This window comes from Carcharhinus amblyrhynchos, chromosome 1, assembly GCF_965287045.1.
Source record: "Carcharhinus amblyrhynchos chromosome 1, sCarAmb.v2.hapA, whole genome shotgun sequence".
NCBI lineage: Eukaryota > Metazoa > Chordata > Chondrichthyes > Carcharhiniformes > Carcharhinidae > Carcharhinus > Carcharhinus amblyrhynchos.
In genome coordinates, this window is record NC_137324.1 from 53,303,732 (window position 1) to 53,326,181 (window position 22,450).

A 22,450-nucleotide genomic window follows, 5' to 3' on the forward strand; every position below is an offset into this window, starting at 1 on the left:
CGAAGGGCTAGATGGCCTACTCCTGCTCCTATTTCTTATGTTCTTATGTACTCAGGTACATTCAATTTGGAACTGTGAACAAGTGCCATTATAGCACTACATGGCCTGAAGAATATTTCAAGCATTTGCTGTTTATATTAACCTCTTGTTAGTTTGATAGCTGTCAGTTTGACTTCCTTCAACATTCCACCATTTTGCAGTAATACAAATTGTATGATTAATTAATGGTAAAACTGGGTTGGACTTGCACAGTTCTGCGAAAAACTCCCAAAAATGTCACATTTAGATGAGAACTCTGCAATAGAACTGGAAAGTTGGAAACATTTTGGTCTATGGAAGGTTTATTTTTGAGTCAGGCAATAAAACTAAATCTTTATTTATGAGTGTCACAAGTAGGCTTACATTAACACTGCAATGAAGTTACTGTGAAAATCTCCTGGTCACCACACTCCGGTGCCTGTTTGGATACACTGAGGGAGAATTTAGCATGACCAATGCCCCTAAACAGCACATCTTTCAGACTGTGGGAGAAAACCAGAGCATCTGGAGGAAACTCACACAGGCTCAGGGAGAACGGGCAGACTGTGCACTGAGAGCAACCCAAACCGGGAACTGAACCCAGGTCTCTGGTGCTGTGAGGCAGCAGCACCAACCACTGGGCCACTTTAAACAGAAGAATGACCACTACATCTGTTTTCAATCCAATTTGTTCTCCGATTCTCTCAAGAAAATCAAGACATTACTACTAGGATAGGCAATAATTACAGCTGATAAGTGATTTAGTTAGTAATTAGGAGTGAATAGGTTAAACACATGATTCGGCGCATATAAAGGGAAAACAGGTGATGATCTGAGGAGAGTTTCATGCAAGTTGGAATAAAACTCTGCCTAGAAGTAAACACTCGGTTTCTTAACAACCAGTTATTAGAGTTTTACAAGTACGCCCATCACTGTCCCCTGATTATGAAACCTCTTCATATTCATTTTCTGCTTTGAGCTGGTTACCATTGAAATATGGTCCAGCTGATGTTAATGCTGATCTGATCAACAGCTGTTTCTATAGGAACTGATTGGCTATGTATGCCATTAACAAGTAATCTTTAACCATATTATTCGCAGTTGACATGCACTGAAGTATTCGTGGTGTCTAATTGGCACCATGGCTTAGTTGATCCAAGGACCAACCTACCTGTTAAACAGGAGGCCACAAGTTTGAATCTCAGCAGTGCCTCTGCCTTCCTGGCCAATGCCCAATTTTAAATTAATATCTCTAAGTCAGGAGGAAGTTTCTGAAATGATGGGCAAACATAAAGAACCACGTTTATCCTTTATCACTGGTTTGGATGTGAGTGTCATTGGCAAGGGTAGTATTTACTGCCCATCCCTAATAGTCCTGGAGAAGGTGGCAACAAGTGAGCCACTATCTTGAATACATAAGCCTTTGAATCACAAGATAAAAGAGAAGCCTGAATGCTGTAAATGTGAATATACGCTCACATAATGCTGTTAGTATTTTAATTTAGATTTGGGGTCAATGACTACTAGCTGATCCATTTGGAAAGCAATCCTTCAACCAGAACAGTTTGAGAAGTACTGGTGAGATCAAGTTTACAACACTGTAATACTCTATGATATTACTCTTAAACTAGAAATTCAGACATTTTTCCTTTTACCTTCCCAATTTCATGTTCTTCTGAGAGTTCGTCACCAAAGCTCTGCTGCACTGTTTGCAAGCTGAATAGCATCTGTTTCAGCGCTTCAACTGGCCCGTGATGCTTTCCTCCAGAAATTCCTGATAAACCAGAAAGATTCCTCTAAAATCAAAAAGAACAAATCACTGAAGCGGAAAACCTCAAAGGAAGGAAACAATGGCAGTGCCTGCATCAGTAAGAGAACGTCAAGGTCCCATTTTAAAAAAAAAATTAACCAGTCTCTTTCTGTCGGATGCTGCCTGAGCTGCTGTGTATTGCCAGCTTTTACTTCATATTTACAGCATTCAGGTTTACCTTTTATCTTGTGATTCAAAGGCTGACGTATTCAAATCTTACTTATATCGGTTACATGTTAATCTGCCTTCTGGATATTGAGACAGTCAGACAATACTTACTTCTGCCAGGAGTGTTACCACCAGGTCTGTTTTCAATCTAATTTGTTCCCTGATCATCACAGAAACTCAGGCCACTATATCCATCACCAGTCACCCAGTTATGTAACCTGCTCGCACTCACATTCCTACTCACTCTCTATGTTCATAGAATCCCTACAGTGCAAAAGGAGGCCATTTGACCCATCGAGTCCACGCTGACTACAATCCAACCCAGCCCCTATCCCCATAACCCGATGTATTTACCCTGCTGGTCCCCCTGCCACTAACTGGAAATTTAGCATGGCCAATCAACCTAACCTGTACATCTTTGGACTGTGGGGGGAAACCAGAGCACCCGGAGGAAACCCACGCAGGCACTGGGAGAATGTGCAAACTCCATACAGTGATCCAAACCAGGAATCAAACCCAGGGTCCCTGGCACTGTGAGGCAGCAGTGCTAAACACTGTGCCACCCCAGAAATCTATTTTGGAAAATCTTGATGAAGTGGAGATACTATCATTACATAAGCAAATACAGCAGCACATATGCCTGCAGCAAAGTTACATGAAGTAGAGATGTGATAAATGACTAGTTCAGCACTTTTCCAAATACTGTTAGTAGGTTGTTTATAGCTATCAGGACAGACAAATTGCACATTGCATCCAAAATGCAGCACTGCCTCAATCTGCACTGAGAATGCAGATAATGTGGCATTACTTAAAGTGGAATATGCAGTCCTGGGTTTCTAGATAACATCCACCCCTCAAGCAGCATTGTCAAAACAGATGGAGTAATCATGTGCACATTGATTACATGTCTGCCTCTATAATTGTTTAAAAAGCAATTTGATATGACCAAGACAATCTGTTTTTGTGATAATGATTGAGAAATAAAAATTGGCCAGGATAGCTGGGACAACTTCTCTTTTGCAATCAGCTGACAGTGTCGTTCTGCCTCAATACTGCCCTGGAATGTCAGCCTTGACCTTTGAGCCTGAATCTGCAACTTTGACTCGGCGAAGTAATGTTGACGTTTGGTTGTGAAGTATTTTGAAAGGTGCTAAGGGGGTTTAAAAATTGGATAAAGACAAGTTCTCTCCTTTCTCATCCCAGCATATTTATAGAATGGAGATCCTTGAGGAACATTACTTTTGAGAATTTCCTTCTATGGCCATCTTACTTTCTGCAGTAGTCATGTTTTATGGTGACATTATACTTAATTCCATTTGCCACTATTTTTGACAGAGTGCCTTCTGTGTTACAAGTAGTTTATCAGAAGTTTTTGCAAGTGTTTATTCTCATATCTATTGAATTTCATTTGAATTATCCTGTCATCGATTTTGAAGAATTCTTTTATGAAATGAAACCCATCTGCCTTGATAGCTGCAAGTTCTCAGTCATTTCATCAGTCTCAAACTCAAGAGATTAACCAACAACTGAAGAACGAGTAATTGACTGAAAATGTTAGAACTCACTCCAGCTCCTTTTGTGGAAATCCTTTAACTCTCTGTATCATGAATTTTGGAAAGTTATAATCGCAACATCCGCTATTCCTTAGCATCTTCCAGGATCTCCAGAAGTAAAGCAGCAACTCCTAGCTATTTTACAACCTTACGCTTGGCCAACATTTTAGTATAATTTCTCTTTCAATAATATCCTCCACTAACTGTTCAGTGGTTCAGCAATCCCGATTGTCCACTTCTCAGAAACTGAGCCAACATATTTTTGTCTCTTTATCACTTCCACTTTCTTGTCACCATTTCATCTGTTAGTTGTCCATCTCCCTCTTCTCTACACACGTGCCTAATACTGTTTTTATTGCACTTTTGTTTGTTTGATCTTGTACTCCTCACCTTTCTTATCATACAATCATAGAATCCCTTCAGTGCAGAAGGAGGTCCATCGAGTCAGCATTGACAACAATCTCACCTAGGCCCTATCCCCATAACCTCACAAATTTACCCCGCTAATCCCTCTAACCTACTAGGATACTAAGAAGCAATTTAGGATGGCCTATGCACCTAACCTGCACACCTTTGGACTGTGGGAGGAAACTGGCACACCCGGAGCAAACCCACACAGACACAGGGAGAATGTGCACATCCGCACAGACAGTGACCCAAGGCCAGATTGTGCCGCCCTTATAGTTTTACTACATATTACTTGTATGCATTTCAGCTTTCATTTATACCTTCCAATTTTTTTCCATTTCAAATTTGATCCAATCTTCATTTTTGTCATAACTCTCCAGCTTTTAGCATTCTTCCTGCTTCCGTTCCTGAAATTTATGGTGTCTTCTTAAATATTTCCCATTACTTATTTATGGTTCTGTTGACCAAATCTTACTACCATTTATTCAGGACAGAATTCCTTTTGTCTCCCAAGTATTTTCTTTCTTCCAATAACCTATCGCATCGTTGACATATCTTTTTTGATTTTCTATTGTCACACTGAATCTATGCTGCAGTCATTATTTTACAAACATTACACGACATTCATATTGCCAATTTGCTCCATTCACCCAGAACAAATTTGAAACAGCACTTCTTTGGTTAGATACGGCCCCTTAGCCCTTTTTTTAATATTCTTTTTGAAATATTAATCCATTTTAATTTCTATATATGGAATCTCTATATCAATTGTCATTCTAACCTTGAAAAGCAAATTCCCCTCTTCTACATCTACCCCAGGGAATAAACTCTTCCCCCAAGCCATGTCCAATCACATTTTCAAATGACCAACTATTCTAACTTTTGGCCTTCTATTCACTACAATACCTCTGCTGTTCTTGAGCTACAGTAACCTGGTGTCATAAGACTTCTTAAAGTCCAACAGGTTTATTTGGAAGCAGACACCACTAGCTTTCGGGGCTTTGCCTCTTCTTCAGGTGAGTCCTGTTGATCTTCGTCAGTTGATCTATTCAAACACTCCATCTTCGCCTTCAGTGTTTCACATTCTTGTCATTGTTCTTGGAATGGTTTTTTTTGTTCTCTTAAGTCTAAGGAATGCAACTGTGAGTGTACCTGGAGTAAAACTGACTTAGACGTTGATAAATAGACAGCAAGTTCTGCAACCCTGTGTCAAAAGCATAGACGTCTGAGGATCATCCCAAAACAAAATAAAAGTGCAACCACCTATCTTTAACTCCTCTCTCCCAATAACAGGCCCAGACCAAAATTAAACACTGCTTCTCCATGACTTTGTAGGTATTAAGCCAAAACTCATCTGCCTTTTCCTATTGTAGCCAGATGACATTTCTCTAGTTTCTTTCTCTTTTCAATCTTTCCCATATTCTCCATGTTTATCTGGATCACGAGACCCATCCTCTGGTCCTGCAACCCCATTCTTACTAAATATCTGAACACCCAACTCCTGCATAGTTTGGTTTATTTATTAGTGTCACAAGTAGGTTTACAATTAACACTACAATGAAGTTACTGTGAAAATCCCTTAGTTGCCACACTTGGCACCTATTCAGGTACACTGAAAGAGAATTTAACATGGCCAATGCACCTAACCGTACTGATGTAATAAACAGCTTCCTCTCCTCTGGCACTGTCTCTTGCTTCAGTACTTCCAATAGCCCATCTTCAAAAATGAACACCTTCAAACCCCTCTATCCTATTATTCCCTGCCTGATATACAACTTTGAATTCTTTTCCAATATCTTTTAACATAAATAGTAGCAGGAGTAGAACAAATGGCTCTTCAAGCCCGTTAACTATTCAATAAAAACATGCCTGATCTTCTACCTCAACTTTGCTCCACTTATCCCTTGATTCTGAGATATGAAAAAAATCAGTGTTCTTAATACTCAACATTGGAGCACCCATAACCCTCTGAGGTAGGTAATTCCCAGGATTCACTAACATCCGAGTGAGGAAAGTTCTCCTCATCTCAGTCCTAAATGATTTACTCCTCAGTCTGAGGCAGTTGCCCTGAGTCCATATTCCCCAGCCAATGCTGGGTTGGAGATTTCCCCATCTCTCTTTGTCCTGAGAGTGTTATTTGATGATATGAACTGAAACAATGCTGGTTTAGCTGTCAGTGTCAACAGGAGTCCTAATTTAGTCTCAACTGGCAATTTCACGCAGATCCAACTGACGAACGAAATGGAGAAAATGAGGAACTGGTATGATAGGGAATATTCTTTGGTATGGCTTGGGGCACTTTTGATGCAGAGAATGCTTTCGTCTGAACTTAACCATGATATTCAAGAGCTGGGGGCACTGGACATGATTCCAAAGCAAGAGATCATTCAACTTCCCAGAGTCGACATCACTCACATTGATCAGCGCAACATAAATATACAAACAGAAATAAGGTAAGGTTGTTCCACTCTATTGAATAAGAATAAGCAGTTTGACCCTCCCTCCACACTAACCTGATGGGAACTGTCAATCAGAGCAGGGTTTGAAGTTTCAAAACAATCTTCTCCGCTGTTGCCCACAGGCACTGGTGATTTGCTAGATGAACAATAAGAAAATAGATTATTGAGGAATTCATTGCTAAAGACCAGATCTCAGATGTTTCTCTTCAAAGGTGCTGTGGAGGTGGCATGGTGGCACAGTGGTTAGCACTGCTGCCTCACAGCACCAGGGACCGGGTTCAATTCTAGCCTTGGGTCACTATCTGTGCGAAATCTGCACGTTCTCCTTATGTCTACATGGGTTTCCTCCGGTGCTCTGGTTTCCTCCCACAGTCCAAAGATGTGCAGGTTAGGTGAATTGGCCATGCTAAATTTCCCCAAAGATATGTAGGTTAGGGGGATTAACTGGATAAACATGTGGACTTATGAAGATAGGGCAGGGGGTGAGACTGGATAAGATGCTCTGTTGGAGAGTCGGTCAAGATTTGATGAGCCAAACAGCACTGAAGAATTCTACATCTCTAGATGAGATGTGTGAATGGCAAGATCCTGACTAGGTGCTGTCTGAAAGCCAAGTCAAAGAAAGAGAAAGAAATACAAACTGGCAAAAGAAAAATTAAACAAAATGGGGGCAGAGTTACTATCCACAAATGTTGGATTCAGAGAGATGTAAAGTGCCAGATGAAAGATGAGATGCTGTTCCTTGAGCCTGCATTGAATTTCATAGAATCGTACATAAGGCAGCTATTTGGCTCATCGAGCCTGCAGCTCCCACCCAATCCCCATAACCCCACATATTTACCCTCCTAATCTCTGTGGCATTAAGGGGCAATTTATCATGGCCAATCAACCCCTAACCCGCATATTGTTATATGTTTCCAAGAAGCTCAACCCGAGCTCAAGGAACCATATCCCATCTTTTGATTGAGCATTTCACAGCTTTCCACACTCAAAGCTGAGATCATCAATTTTAGTCATAACCTTCCCCTTCCAGTTTGTTTCAGTTTTCTTTGCTTGTTTATTTTTTTCTCTTTCTGTCTATCTTTCTTCCTTGTCTTTGCTCTTCAATAACAGGTGTTCAGGATTCTGGCATTCACAATCCCTCCATCTTTTGCCTCTTTATTTGTTCCATTGTTACTCCCTCTGACCTTGCATCATGAAAGTGTTCCTTTGTCATGGACTTTCCCTTCCTTCCACCCTATAACAGACTTATAGCTTTTTGTCTTCTTCACACACTCCCACTTTCACTTATTTAACATTTCCCAGTTCTGATGAAATGTCACAGACTCCAAACATTAACTCTGTTTCTCTCCGTACAGATGCTGTCAGGCTTGTTGAGTATTTCCAACATCTTCTGGTTTTTTTCCTTTCCAAAGACTGTCAGAACCTACAGCATTCTGCTTTTCTATGTGATTGGACATTTGTGGTTCTATTTTTATGCACGATTCCTGCCTTCCATATGGCTCACTATTTCAATTCATCTTCCTATTTCCACGTCAAACGTTCCACCTTTGACACCTGACTTGCTACAGAAGCTGAGCGAGGAAGTATAAACCATCAGGAATGACGGGCAGGGTTGAATGCTCCTCTAACAATGTGTTTGAAGGCAAGCTGGCATGTTCAGTCCAGCAGGCAACCTGCTCACTGCCAATCCATCCACCCCTGCTCCCCACTGCAATTCTTCCAGAGGCACAGTGGCATCAGGCAGCCCAACTGCCAGTAGGTCATTTGAGACTGAAGTGGATGATAAATGCCCACTTAAATACCTCGCCCTGCCGTAGCTGGCTTTTAACCGGAGGTGGTAGAGGCCCATGCTAAGCAGCCACATGGCAGATTTCCCCATGCGGGCTGTGGGCTAATGGCAGATCCTCCTTAGTGAAGGGCACGTAACTGAGAGGGCACCTGTCATGGCCTCTCAAAACCCAGCCTTCCACCCTCCTAACCAGGGCCTGCCATCTTGTCACCTGACGAGACTCCGAACACTTACAACTTCCAACCCATCACCGCACGCCTCATCCTGGCCTAAAGTGTCGGAGAGGTGTTGGTCTCTGAAGTTCTGAGAGGTAGAAATTCCAGCACCAGCCAATTAATGGTCAACCGATTGTTAAATGATGTAGCAGGCAGCCAGTGTTTCCCTTCTGGGGAACCCACACACATAATTCAACTCAGCATTTCTTAAACTTGCTATAATTCAGCTCTTCAACCTCTGCCTTTAACTTGATAATGAATAGGAAATACTTATCCAAGCCTTTTCCGTCAGTGAGGTAGATCATGACTGATCCGCACCTCGACTTTGGAATGTACCTATTTCTCCATTTTAGAACATAGAACAGTACAGCACAGTACAGGCCCTTAGGCCCTTGATGTTGTGCTGAGCTACGTCCAAACTCAAGGTCAAGCTATCCCACTCCCTATCATTCTGTGTGTTCCATGTACCTATCCAATAACCGCTTGAAAGTTCCTGAAGTGTTCGACTCCACTATCACAGCATGCAGTGCATTCCACACCTCAACCACTCTCTGAGTAAAGAATCTACCTCGGACATCCCTCCTATATGTCCCACCATGAACCTTATACTTATGCCTCCTAATAACAGCGACAGCAACCCGAGGAAATAGTCTCTGAACATTCACTCTATGTATTCCCCTCATCATCTTATAAACTTCTATTATGTCTCATCCTCCTCCGCTCCAGAGAAAAGCCCCTGCTCCCTCAACCTTTCCTCATAAGACCTACCCTCCAAACCAGGCAGCACCATGGTAAATCTCCCCTGTGCTCTCTCCAATGCTTCCACATCCTTCTTATAGTGAGCTGACCAGAACTGCACACAATATTCCAAATGTGGTCTCACCAAGGTCCGGTATAGCTGCAGCATAACGCCACAACTCTTAAAATCAAACCCCCTGTTATAAACGCTAACAGACTATAAGTCTTCTTCATGGCTCTATCCACTTCACAGATCTGTGGATATGAACCCCAAGATCTCTCTGTTCCTCCACATTCCCCAGAACCCTGCCGTTGACCCTGTAATCCGCATTCAAGTTGGTCCTACCAAAATGAATCACCTCGCACTTATCAGGGTTAAGCTCCATCTGCCACTTTTCGGCCCAGCTCTGCATCCTATCAATGTCTCTTTGCAGCCTACAATAGCCCTCCACCTCATCCACTACTCCACCAATCTTGGTGTCATCAACAAATTTACTGACCCACCCTTCAGCCTCCTCCTCCAAGTCATTGATAAAAATCACAAAAAGCAGAGGACCCAGCACTGATCCCTGTGGTACACCGCTGGTAACTGGCCTCCAGTCTGAAAATTTTCCATCCACCGCCACCCTCTGTCTTCTATGAGCCAGCCAGTTACTTATCCAATCGGCCAAATTACCCTCTATCTCACACCTCCTTACTTTCTTCATGAGCCTACCATGGGGAACCTTATCAAACGCTTTACTAAAATCCATGTATACAAATCAACTGCTCTACCTTCATCTACACACTTAGTTACCTCCTCAAAGAATTCAATCAAATTTATGAGGCAAGACTTACCCCTCACAAAGCTGCGCTGACTATCCCGGATTAAGCTGCATCTTTTCAAATGGTCATAAATCTATCCCTCAGGACCCTTTCCATTAACTTTTCCATTAGAGCAGGGAGGTCTTGCTGCAACTGTACAGGGCACTGGTGAGGCCGCAACTGGAGTACCATGTGCAGTTTTGGTCGCCACATTTGCGGAAGGATATATTGACCTTGGAGGGAGTGCAGAGAAGGTTCACTTGGCTGATACCGGAGATGAGGGGGTTATCCTATGAGGAGACATTGAATAGACTGGGTCTGTACTCGTTGGAGTTTAGAAGGCTGAGGGGGGATCTTATAGAGACATATAAAATAATGAAGGGGGTAGATAGGGTACAGGTTTTCTAGGCGGAAAGGATAGCAGAACTAGAGGGCACAGCCTCAAAATAACTGGGGGGGGGGGCAGTTTAGAACGGAGTTGAGGAGGAACTTCTTCACTCAAAGGGTGGTGAATCTCTGGAATTCTCTGCCCGTTGAAGTGGTGGAGGCTGCCTCGCTAAATATATTTAAGTCACGGGTAGATAGGTTTCTGATAGACAGGGGAATTAAGGGTTATGGGGAGAAAGTGGGAAAGTGGGACTGAGCCACTTCAGATCAGCCATGATCTTGTTGAATGGCAGGGCAGGCTCGAAGGGCTAGATGGCCCACTCCTGCTCCTATTTCTTATGTTCTTATGTTAACTTACCAACCATCGAAGTAAGACTAACTGGCCTATAATTACCTATAATAATCAAGGGCCGTTACTCCTTTAGATGAGAGCATACTAATTCCTGTCTGTTTGATAAATGAATTTCAACACTGTATAGTGTGAAGTATTATACTCTGGTTGGCACAATAAGGAAGCCACATTTTCTGCTTGGATAAGCAAAATCTAAATTAATCTAAATAGAAGGGAATTTTCTTTCAGATTGGTCCATTTGGATATTATTAAAGTTACCTTTCCATTGAGTTTTTTTTTGTAAAGTTTTATTTTACAGCCTATGTTGCCTTTCTTTTATCCACCAATTTCTCTCTCCTTCCTGCTTTACAAAAGACTTGCTTTCAGACAATTCCATTTATTAGCTTCAATTTTATATGGGTATTCTGCATATCTGAACACCTCTTTGCCCATCTCCTCAAGCTTTGATCAGTCCTGCAAAGATTGCAGCCTGTACAAATATAAGGGCAACTTCCGAGACTGCAGCACCACTGGTGATTTCCACACTGAATGCACACAATGACTATGAGAGCTCTGCGGCCAATCAAAGCAGAAATATTTCTTTCGTTTTTACCATTTGAAGTTGATAGTTCTATTAATATATAAATGATTAAGCATTTTCTATAATTCATTATGACACTCAGCACATATTAAATGTGTTTAATCTTATTCATGGAATAATAGTTTTTGAACAAGCCTGATTTCAAATTTATGGCATGCTGAGATGAAGAAGTGCCACTCATACGGCCCACTCACTTGCCTAGATTGCCCACCCCTGGTCTACGTGGCTCGTATACATTACAGTTTTCAGCAATTTTAATGTTCATAGTTTCTAAAAGTTTTTTAAAATTGGTCAACAAAACCTTTTCTCATCAGTAGATGGCTCTGCTGTACTGCACAACACATTTTCAAAAGCTTCCTCGTTGCGCCAAGTGCTATCTAGATTTTCATGCTTCCAGGAGAGTCTGTCATATTTAAATACATATTGGCACAGAACATGATGTGAAGAACTCAGCCCCAAGTTCAGTAACTCATTACTGAGTCCTTATCCCATGTACTGTAATGATCATTAATACAGTAATCCATCCACTAGCATGGTGCTAACATTACTGCAGTAATGGAAACACTGTCCCTAAATGCAGGTAACTAATCAAGGGCGGTTACTCGTTTAGATGAGAGCATACTAATTCCTGTCTGTTTGATAAATGAATTTCAACACTGAATAATGTGAGACATTATACTCTGGTAGGCACAATAAGGAGGCCACATTTTCTGCTTGGATAAGCAAAATCTAAATGAATCTAAATAGAAGGGAATGAAATCGAGTGATCCAGATTCACAAATGAGTAAAAATAGTGATGCCGCTTTATAAGATCATACAAAAAGACAAACTTAGCATTGGTTTCATTTCTAGAAGAGGATAATTCAAAAGCAAATTATGTTAATCTTATATAGATCATTGGTTAGATTTTATTTGGAGTGCTGTGAACCATACTACAGAAAGGACATAGACACACTGGAAAGGGAGCGCTCAAAAGATTTATAAGGATGATACCAGAACTTGGAGGATATATTTATTAGGAAAGGCTGAACAATGTGGAGTCTTTCACACTGGAAGGAGAAACTGAGTGATGATCTGTTGGAGATTTTCAAAATTACAAAAAGGTTTGATAGGGCAAATACACAAAAGAGAAGACCAAAAGTAGAGGCCATAAATATAAGACAGTTATTAATAAATCTAATGTCAAGCGAAGTTCAAGAGAAAATGCTATGTATTAGAAGATAGGTCAGACTGTGTAACTTGTTACTTTGTGGAATTGTTCAGGTAAACAGCATAGATACATTTAAGGGAACACTTGATAAGTGCACAAGAGAGAAAGGAATGGAAGGTTATGCTGCCAAGGTTGGATGTAAAGGAGTGGGGAAGTTCACTCGCAGCATAAACACCAGCAAGAACAGTTGAGTCAAATGGCCTGTCTGTGTTGTAGACTCTATACAACTTTATGTTGAAAAATGAATGTCAAAATCAAGGTCATCTCTCTCTAACTCTAACAACTGCCATTGTCATTCAAGTTTATTGTCTGAGCAAGTATCAATGTGGAGTAGGGAAGTGCATTCAGATAATGCCTCATCATATTCTTTCATTTGCCATCATAAATTGGTCTCCTCATTAGAGGAGTATCCTCTTCAGATACAAATCTTTAAATTGAGGAACAAAAATTCAGAATCGTACTATCGTGCCCTCGCAGTACGATAACTTCCGACACCAAACGTTATATTTTACTGCACTCAAAATGCCCAGCACACAGTTTTTGGGAAGAGGGCATTACCATTCTAGCCAATGGTGTGGCCAAAGTAAATCAAACTCCAGCATCTTCAAGGTGTTAATGGCTTATCCATGCCGAGCGTAATTACCAACGCAGGTTGGACTGTCCAGTCACATCAACATGAATCATAACAGGTCCTCCATGACCTGCACCTGACGAATAGAACTCAATGGAGATGCAGAGGTGAGTACAGGGGAGGTGGCCATGCCCTGAAGTAATCTGACATTGCTCCCCTGCGGGAAGTGCCAAGGGGGGTTCAGTGAGGGACGGGGGTGGAATGAATGGAGCCATTGTGCATCTATCGCATTACTCTCCACCCACTCTCCCCTTCCTCCCTGCCAAGAATATCTAAAAATATAGCAGGAAACGCAGGCAGTGCAGCTGCGGGCTTCACTCCACTTTTCTCGCCCAAGCTGACACTCTGGGGAAAAAAGAAAATCAGAAAAATCCAGCCAATAAGTCCTAACTACTCTTCTAAAATTTTCTGAACTTTTTAGTACTCAATGTTATAGGCTCTTACCCATCACTTAGATTTATCAACAGGAAGAAGAGAAATTTGTGTTTAACTTACAATGGAACAGGTGGATAATCCCAGGGTCGATCAGCTTCCAGCACTTCTTCAGTACCAGGGCTGCCATGGTTCTGTTGTGGACTGGTCACATGCTGCGTAAGTGCCTCTAGAACGTGTTCTGCCTTCTGGATTAGTAAATCAATGTGGTCATCTGAGCAGGGAGGAGGAGAAGAGAAGATTCTTTGAGCGGGCTCCATATTTCAGAAGTTGCATTCCGGTACTGTCCAGAGCAACCACACTACAGCACTAAGAACAAAAGAAATAGGAACAAAAGTAGACCATAACACCCTTTGAGCCTGCTCTACCATTCAACAAGACCTCAGTTCCACTTTCCTACTAGATTTCCAGGGCTCCAGAGAGTCCAAATTGCTAACAATCATAGCCTTGTATGCACTCAACCCCAAAGGCTCACGGCCACTCCATGCATCCACCAACTCTGCAGCCATCATTTCTAGAATGCAAGGGAATAAGCCATCAAGACCAAAGTAAAGTTTATTTATTAGTCACAAGTAGGCTTACATTAACACTGCAATGAAATTATTGTGAAAATTCCTGAGTTTCCACACTCTAGCACCTGTTCGGGTACATTAAGTGTTAGAATGTAATGGGTGACAACTTTGTATTGGATGTAATGATAACAAGCTGCAAGGGTCAGCTACCCAGTGAACCATGGAACAAATTACAGAGTGACGTAATAGTCAGCTGACGCACTGTAAATAAGAACCTGTTTGGAACTGCGGGAGTAGCCCAGGGCAAAGCCCCAAGTTTGGAGTAATGAAGTTTCTTTATTAAACCCTTTCTTTGATTGATATTTTGGAGTAAGTTCTGTTATATTTTTATTGTGTGCATTTGAAGAGTTCCTTCTGATGAAACACTAAGGGAGAATTTAGCATGGCCATTCCTACTAACAAGTACATCTTTTGGACTGTGGGAAGAAACCGGAGCACCCAGCAGACTTGGGAAAAACATGCAGACTCCACACAGATAGTGTGGAGAATCAAACCTGGGTCTCTGGTACTGTGAGGCAGCAGTGCTAACCACTGTGCCATCATCCTGCTCCAGGGGATTTGTCACCGTTTAGACCCATTAGTTTCGCTGGTGGTAATTTAGTTAACATCAATGTAGGAAAACTAAGTTCCTCACCCTCATTTGCCCCTTTGTTTTTCACTATTTTGATAAGCTGAACAACATTTTGTATTTATTTTCACAGTTAAAGCCTATCAGCCATTTCTTTATTCTGCAAGATTTCTCCTGGGCCATAAATGTTTACTTTTGTTACTCTCTTTATTTTTACATAACTGTAGAAACTCTAACAAACTATTTTCAAATTTCTTACTATCACAGAATAGTCATAGGTGCAAGAAGCCACCATTTGGTCCATTGTGAATAAGCTGTTCAACTAGTGCCATTCACCCACCTCCTCTCTGTAACCTATCCTGTGGCACAAACATAGGTAGGGAAGTAAGTTGTGAAGAGGACAAGGCCAACTCGTCTCTGCCTGCCATTTGGAGAAAGACCATTTTATTCCTACTCTTTGTTTCCTGTCTGCCAATCAGTTTTCTATCCATCTCAGTACACTATCCCCTAATCCAATGTGCTTTAATTTTACACACTAATCTCTTATGTGGGACTTCTGTGAAAGCCTTCTGAAAGTTCAAGTAAACAACGCCCACTGGCTCCCCCTCATCAACTCTATAGTTACATCTTCAAAGAATTCCAGTAGATTCGTCAAGCCTGATTTCCCTTTCATAAATCCATGTTGACTCTGTCCAGTTCTGCCACTGTTTTCCAAGTGTTTTACCATAAAATCTTTGATAACGGATTCCAGAATTTCCCCACCACCAATGTCAAGCTTACTGGTGATTCATAGTCCTAGAGTCATAGAGGTTTACAGCATGCAAACAGGCTCTTCAGCCCAACTTGTCTATGCTGCCCCTTCTGTTAACTCCCAAGCTAGTCCCAATTGCCCGTGTTTGGCCCATAATCCCTCTATACTCATCTTATCCATGTAAATGTCTAAACGCTTTTTAAAAACACAAAATTGTACCGCCTCTACTACCGCCTCTGGCAGCTTGTTCCAACCACTCACCACCCTGTTTGTGAAAAAACTGCCCCCCTGGAGCTTTTGTATCTCTCCCCTTTCACCTTAAACCTATGCCCTCTAGTTTTAGACTTCCCTATCTTTGGGAAAAGATATGACTATCTAGCTGATCTATGCCCCTCATTATTTTATAGACCTCTACAAGATCACTCCTCAGCCTCCTACGCTCCAGAGAAAACAGGCCCTGTCTATCAGCCTCTCCTTGTAACTCAAACCATCAAGTCCCAGTAGCATCCTAGTAAATATTTTTTGCATTCTTTCTAGTTTAATTAAATCCTTTTGATAATAGGGTGACCAGAACTATACACAATATTCCAAGTGTGGCTCTACCAATGTCTTGTACAAATTCAACAAGATGTCCCAACTGTATTCAGTGTTCTGACCAGTGAAACCAAGCATGCCAAATGCCTTCTTCACCACTCTGCCAACTTGTGACTCCACTTTGCAACAGCAATGAACCTGTACCTAGATGTCTTTGTTCTATAGCTCTCTCCAATGCCCTACCATTAACTGAGTAAGACCTGCTCTTGTTCAATCGACCAAAATGCATCACCTCACATTTATCTAAATTAAACTCCATCTGCCATTCGTCAGCCCACTGGCCCAATTGATCAAGATCCCACTGCAATCCTAGATAATCTTCTTCACTGGCCACAATGTCACCAATCTTGGTGTCATCTGTAATAATTCCATTTTTGCTCTACCTCCCTTTTTAAATAGAGTGGTTATATAAATGAAGGATCCTACGTATGCTGAGCTCTGTTTGCTTCATTTTAAGATATTTCTGCCTAAGCAATTACATTTAAATGCTAAGCTTGACTACATTTTAAACTTAGCAGGCATGCTGGGGTTAGCTTGAAAAACTGACTGCATTCTAGGGAATTATAATGCAAGCAGAAACAGGCCTTTTTCATAAGCCAAAACAAAGATTTTCATGGCCACAGCTGCAAATTGTTCAAGAAAGTTAGAGGCAGCCTGTACCAAACAATTTCAATGAGATAACTACATTCAGCCCTACATTTTCAATTTGGATCAACTCTGCATCTGTCCAGTGGAGAGACAAATTATATTTTGAGTGTGTAACTTGTGTTAGTCTGAGATCAGACTTTTTAAGAATGTAGGGAAAAAGAGAGAAGGTGCCAGCAAATGCACCACTCACCAAGAGGGAGATAATTTGTTAAATGATCTGCAAACTACTTAAAACAAAAAATAGGCAATATAATAATCATTCACATTGCTTTAAAATTAAAACAGACATTACTTGTGAAACTTGGGTCAAGATGACTTTAGATAATAACAGCAATCGTGATGATTGTTCTGACTGGTTGGTCAGGTAGGCAGTTAAGTGGCAAATAGGATTAAATCCAGGGAAGTTAAAGTCATACATTTGGGGTAAGCAAACAAGGGAATACGTAATAAATGGTGGAATACTGAGACCTTGGAGGACATATCCATAAATCCCTGAAGGTAGCAAGATACAAAAAATGGTGGTTGAGAAGGCATGTGGGATGTTCTTTTTAGAAAAGGCATTAAATACAAGATCAAGGGGGTTACAATGGAACTACATAAAACCCTAGTTCGGCCACAGCTTGAGTACTGTATACAGTTATAGTCACCACATCAGAGAAAGGATATGATTGCACTGGATGGGGTGTAAAGTAGATTTTGCAATAATGTTGAGAGGACTATTAGGAATAAAAGTTTTGGGCCGGAATTTCTCTGGATCAGAGGGGACCAGGGAAGATTTAATTGAGATATATAAAATTAGCGGTTCTGGCTAAAGTGGATAGGAAGGATTCATTTCCTTTAGCAGAGGTCAATATATTTAAATTGATTGGCAGAAAGATTTAAGAGGAATTGAGGAGAAATTATTTTCGCCTAGAGGGCAGTGAGGAGTCTGGAACTCACTTTCTGAAAGAGTAATAGAGTCAGAAAGCCTTTTCATGTTAAAAAAAACTTAGATATACACTTTAAATCTCGCAACCTACAGAGCCAAGACCAAGGCCTGGAAAGAGGGATTAGACTGAAATATTCTGTTTCTACACCATGTTTGAAAACACCAAAAGGTTAAAGGCAAAATTCTAATGTAAATGGAACTTTGTACTGCACCAAGACAAGCTATTGTGACGGTAAGCCTGAGAGATGTTGTTTAACTACTTTTGCACACCAATCTCCATCTACACAAATGAATTAAGTGGCAAGTTCCTAGGGTGACCTTTGTTCCCACACCACAACATACCTCTGAATGGTTTACTGCAGTCAGAATCTTTGACTTCTTCAGCATGGCAGTGGGCAAACCGAGCAGTATGTGGAGATGTTCTTCTTAAAGCACCATTAAGGCCACGTTCTGTGTGTTTATGAAATGGTGGGTCCCTCTCCAAATAATTTGCAAAGTGTTCATGTTTTGGTGTGTACCTGGCAGAGCTGGAGTGTAGCCTGGAGCCTGTGAGCTCAGTCTCATAGCGAGTTGATAGCAGATATTCCCTTTCAATCATTGCTTCTTGATCACATGAATCAGAGCCCAGGTCACAGTCTTGAAGCCAGCCAGGGTACTTCAGTTCAGGAATGCTGGTTATCCCAGAGACATCGAGCTCGGATTTTTGGCTGGTTAACCATCTGGGATAGTTATGCTGAGGACTGGAATTAGGCTTTTTCTCTCCCAATTTGTGGTCATTCGCAGGAAGGGATGGCGGAATGGATCGAGTCATGTACTTATCTCCCTCTCGTGGCATCGTTCCTGAGAATTGAGTCTGTTTGAGGCCAGTCGTTCGGTTTAATGGACTAGAACCAACTTTCCCACAAAGTAACGCAAAGCTGTCATCTCTCTTGTGATGCCAATCCTCAGGATATTCCTTTGGAGCATACTTTGTAAACGTGTACGAAGAGCTGTGGTTGAAGTGGCTTCCTAAATGCTGCTGAGTTTGCATTGAGCAATGCAGCACTGAGGATCGAGTCAATGGTAAAAAGCCGTCCGGTGGCATACGCAAAAGGTCATCGGTGGTGAGGCTTGCAAGATCTGGGTCAGTGGCTATCCGACTCCTCAAAGGCCGGCTGGGGAAACCCAAATCCCTAAAGGAATGTCGCCGTCTGAAAACTGCAAGACAAATTAGGAACTTAACAACAACCATATTTTTTCCACTCCTCAGTCGTTCAATGGACAAATTTAATGTTAAGTTTGATGCCAAGTCATACAGGATAGAATGGTGCAGATAGCTCTGCAGTCTGTACCAAGTTAGCTGATGGTGGCAAGCATGGTGGGATGGGCAAATTTTGGTGGTGGTGTTGGCAGGGAGGGGGGAGAAATGGAGCTGACAAATTTCAGCTAGGATTCCTGTTACTGCCCAATATCCAAAGGCCCCTCTTTGGGCCTAAGCATGTGTATACAATAGATGAAGAGAATCAGGTCAACCTACGACCCAGGTACAAAAACAGAAAATGGTGCAAAATCTCAGCAGGTCTGACAGCATCTGTGGGGAGAGAATAGAGCCAATATAACCCAGGTACTTGTGTAGCTGAGAGAACACCTGGCTTAGTTTACAGAAGAAGGAGGAGAACACTTGGTCAGACAGCTGGAATGGCACCCAGGTACAAGTCATTACCTTCAGGAGAAGAAAGGAGACAGGTAAAAAGAAACAAAAGGCCACAAATTAGCTTGGGTGGTGATAGATGAGAGATTACTAAAAATACCAACAAAAAGTAAAGAACGCTTAAATTTTGGATTTGCACAATATGAGAGTGACACTAAAAATGAAAGGGTACCCAAAATAATTCATCTTGTATTTACAGCAAAACTTGACTATAATTAACATTGATAACAATTACCCTCATCTGATGGATTTCTACTTTCTAACAATTGTCCAGATAAGAATAAAAGTAAATGGTGTGCATTTCACCCAAAATGAACTGACAGGATTTTACAATTATGAATTTATAAGATAAAAATACAGAAATGCACCGCAAACAAACTAGGAATACATTTCCAACTGGCTTCACGTTTAGATCATAAGACATAGGAGCAAATTAGCCCACTCCGCCCATCGGGTTTGCTCTGCCATTCAATCATAGCTGATTTTTTTTCAACCCCACTCTCCTGCCTTTTCCCTCCATAACCCCTGATCCTCTTATCAATCAAGAACCTATCTCTGTCTTAAAGACACTCAATGACATGGCATCTACAGCCTTCTGCAGCAAAGAGTTTCACAGATTCATCACTCTCTGGCTGAAGAAATTCCTCCTCATCTCTGTTTTAAAGGATCATCCCTTTAGCCTGAGTTTGTGCCCTCTGGTTCTGTATAGTACACGTGAATGCTCAAGAATGCATTCGTTGTAAGATGCACTGGGATGTCCTGAGGTTGTGACAGTCACTGTATAAATGCAGTTTCTTTCCTTCTTATATTAGCAATAACAAAGTGAAAATTAAACAGTAATCTCTAAGTTAGCCAAACAGAATGACAGGGGCAGTCGATTGGCATTTCCATTTTTTTCAACTGAAGTGGGGGAGCAATTAGGTTCCCACTTCTGATCCGTGCCTAGTAACCCATGGGTGCTGCAGATGGGTGTGCAGGAAGGGAATTACCTATAATGATCACATGGTAAAATAGCCAAACCAAAACAATTCTGCAGGCGCTGGAAACCCTGAACAAAGATTGAAAATGCTGGAAACACTGAGCATGCCTGACAGCATTTGTGCAGAAAGAAACAGGGCCCACATTTCAGGCCATAACTTACATGCTAATCAGACTCAGGAATAGGCCACACAGCCCCTTGAGTCTATTCCACCATTTGATAAGATCATGGCTGATCTGACTGTGGCCTCAACTCCAATTTCCTGTCTAGCCCTTATACCCTTTAACTTCCTTGTCCATCTAGAGAGTCTAACAAAGTCAGCGTTAAAAATATTCAATGACCTAATCTCACTGCTCCCTGGGGAAGAGAATTCCACAGACTCACGATCAGCCCTGAAGGAATCCCAGGGCGGCATGGTAGCACAGTGGAGCATTTCTTCCTCTTCCACGCTGGCTGATGCCCTGTAAACTGCAAAGCTGAATAAATTTTTTTTTAATGAAAGCTTCCATCCTAATGAGGAAGAATCAGGCCAATCCACATCCAATAATCTGTTCTGACATCCTGCTTCTGGATGCAGAGACTGCTCTGAAAGCTGCCCTCTCATTGACATGTGAGACAAGTTGTACCACAGCAGCTGAAACAACACACAGTATTCTAAAACAAATCACTAATAGTCTAAATAATGCAACCCATTAGGACAGTGGTTACCATTGCTGCCTCACAATGCTAGGGACATGGGTTTGATTCCCAGCTTGGGTCACGTGTGGAGTTTGCACGTCCTCCCTGTCTCTGTGTGAGTTTCCTCCGGGGACTCCAGTTTCCTCTAACATTTTGAAAGACATGCTGCTTAGGTGCATTGACCCGAATAGATGCTGGACCATGGCGATTAGGGGAATTTCACAGTAACTTCATTACAGTGTTAATGTAAACCTTACTTGTGACTAATAAATAAACTGGAACTTAATAAAAATCTCGAGAGAAAAAAATTCTCATCTCCATCTTAAGAAGGAGATCCCTTATTTTTAAATTGTGTGTCTCCCCCCACCACCACCCCCCTACTTCTAGTCTCTCTTGTGAGGGGAAAATATCCTCTTGGTGCAGAGAAGCTTTTGTTTTCACTGTTTCTCTCTCTACACACGCTACAGACCTGAATGTTTCCAGCATTTTCTGGTGTTACTTACAATAAAAAGGCTAATTTTTGCACTCAAAAGTGAGTGAAGTACTGGCGGTGTCAAACATCTCCTCTCTGTTGGAACCACACCCCTGCAAGAGTCAGTGAAGAGACTGACAAGTAATAAAAAAAAGGTTTGAATTTTGAGAGCTTCTCAGCAACGTGGTTGGGTGATGGGAAATCTAATGTTCTTACCCTCTTTCCGTCTGTGTGGAGAATTGGAATCTGGTTTGGAACTGCTCCCCGAATGCAGTTTGTTTTCGCCTCTCCTTACCGACAATGACTTCCTTTCAAAGTTGTCAATGTAAGCTTCCAGGGCCTGCGATGCTGACTGATAAGTTCTACCTCCATAGAGGATGGAGCTGTGAGATTGGCTGGAGCCATGAGAATGGTCAAAACTCTCCACGTGACCAGGACTGGTAAATAATCCAGATTCAGGAGAATGGAAATCCATTCCACCATTCATGCCGATCATTGACATCATATCTTCCATCTTGGTGTCATCTTAAAGCATAAAAGGAGAACAAAAAGATATAAATCTGACCTCTTTATAAAACATTTTCAACAATTTAGATAAAGGCAAAAGCACCAGAGAAGGTATGGTACTTGCACTGGGACAGAAAGGAGTGGGCCACAAGCAAGGAGCATTATAAAGCAAGGGGGATGGGGGAAGAGAGAGAGGGGTGGAGTGGGCTATTGTCTTGAAGACAACTCAAGGAGGGAAAACAAGCCATCGTACTGATTGTTCTTGAGGGGTTAGGCGTGATGAGCAGATTGAACACCATTGGAGGATCAGAAATAGGGGAATACTTGGACATGTGTTCATATGCCTGCTTGGTAATTGTATTCAAGGACCTTGGTGCAATAAAGCGTACACGTTGTCTTAGCGGAAAATAACAGCAGGTCTAAAATATCCACAGGTGCAGGTAATTACAGTATTTAACTAAATAAAGGATCCAGTTGACAACATCCTCACAGAGGACATGGGTTCA

The 22,450-nt window shown here is 41.7% G+C and overlaps 1 protein-coding gene across 1 annotated transcript in view; it reads right to left on the minus strand.

Annotated features, from left to right (window-relative positions):
- c1h18orf54 (chromosome 1 C18orf54 homolog) overlaps positions 1 to 22,450 on the minus strand; it is a 52,496-nt gene that overhangs the window by 23,407 nt on the left and 6,639 nt on the right. Inside the window, exons 3-7 of the mRNA XM_080197878.1 lie at positions 21,654 to 21,962; positions 17,961 to 18,815; positions 13,621 to 13,771; positions 6,471 to 6,552; positions 1,674 to 1,814 (exon numbers count right to left, since the gene is read on the minus strand). Of these exons, the coding sequence (XP_080054004.1) occupies positions 1,674 to 1,814; positions 6,471 to 6,552; positions 13,621 to 13,771; positions 17,961 to 18,815; positions 21,654 to 21,951 (1,527 nt within the window). The 5' untranslated portion in view covers positions 21,952 to 21,962. The remainder of the gene's footprint in view (positions 1 to 1,673; positions 1,815 to 6,470; positions 6,553 to 13,620; positions 13,772 to 17,960; positions 18,816 to 21,653; positions 21,963 to 22,450) is intronic.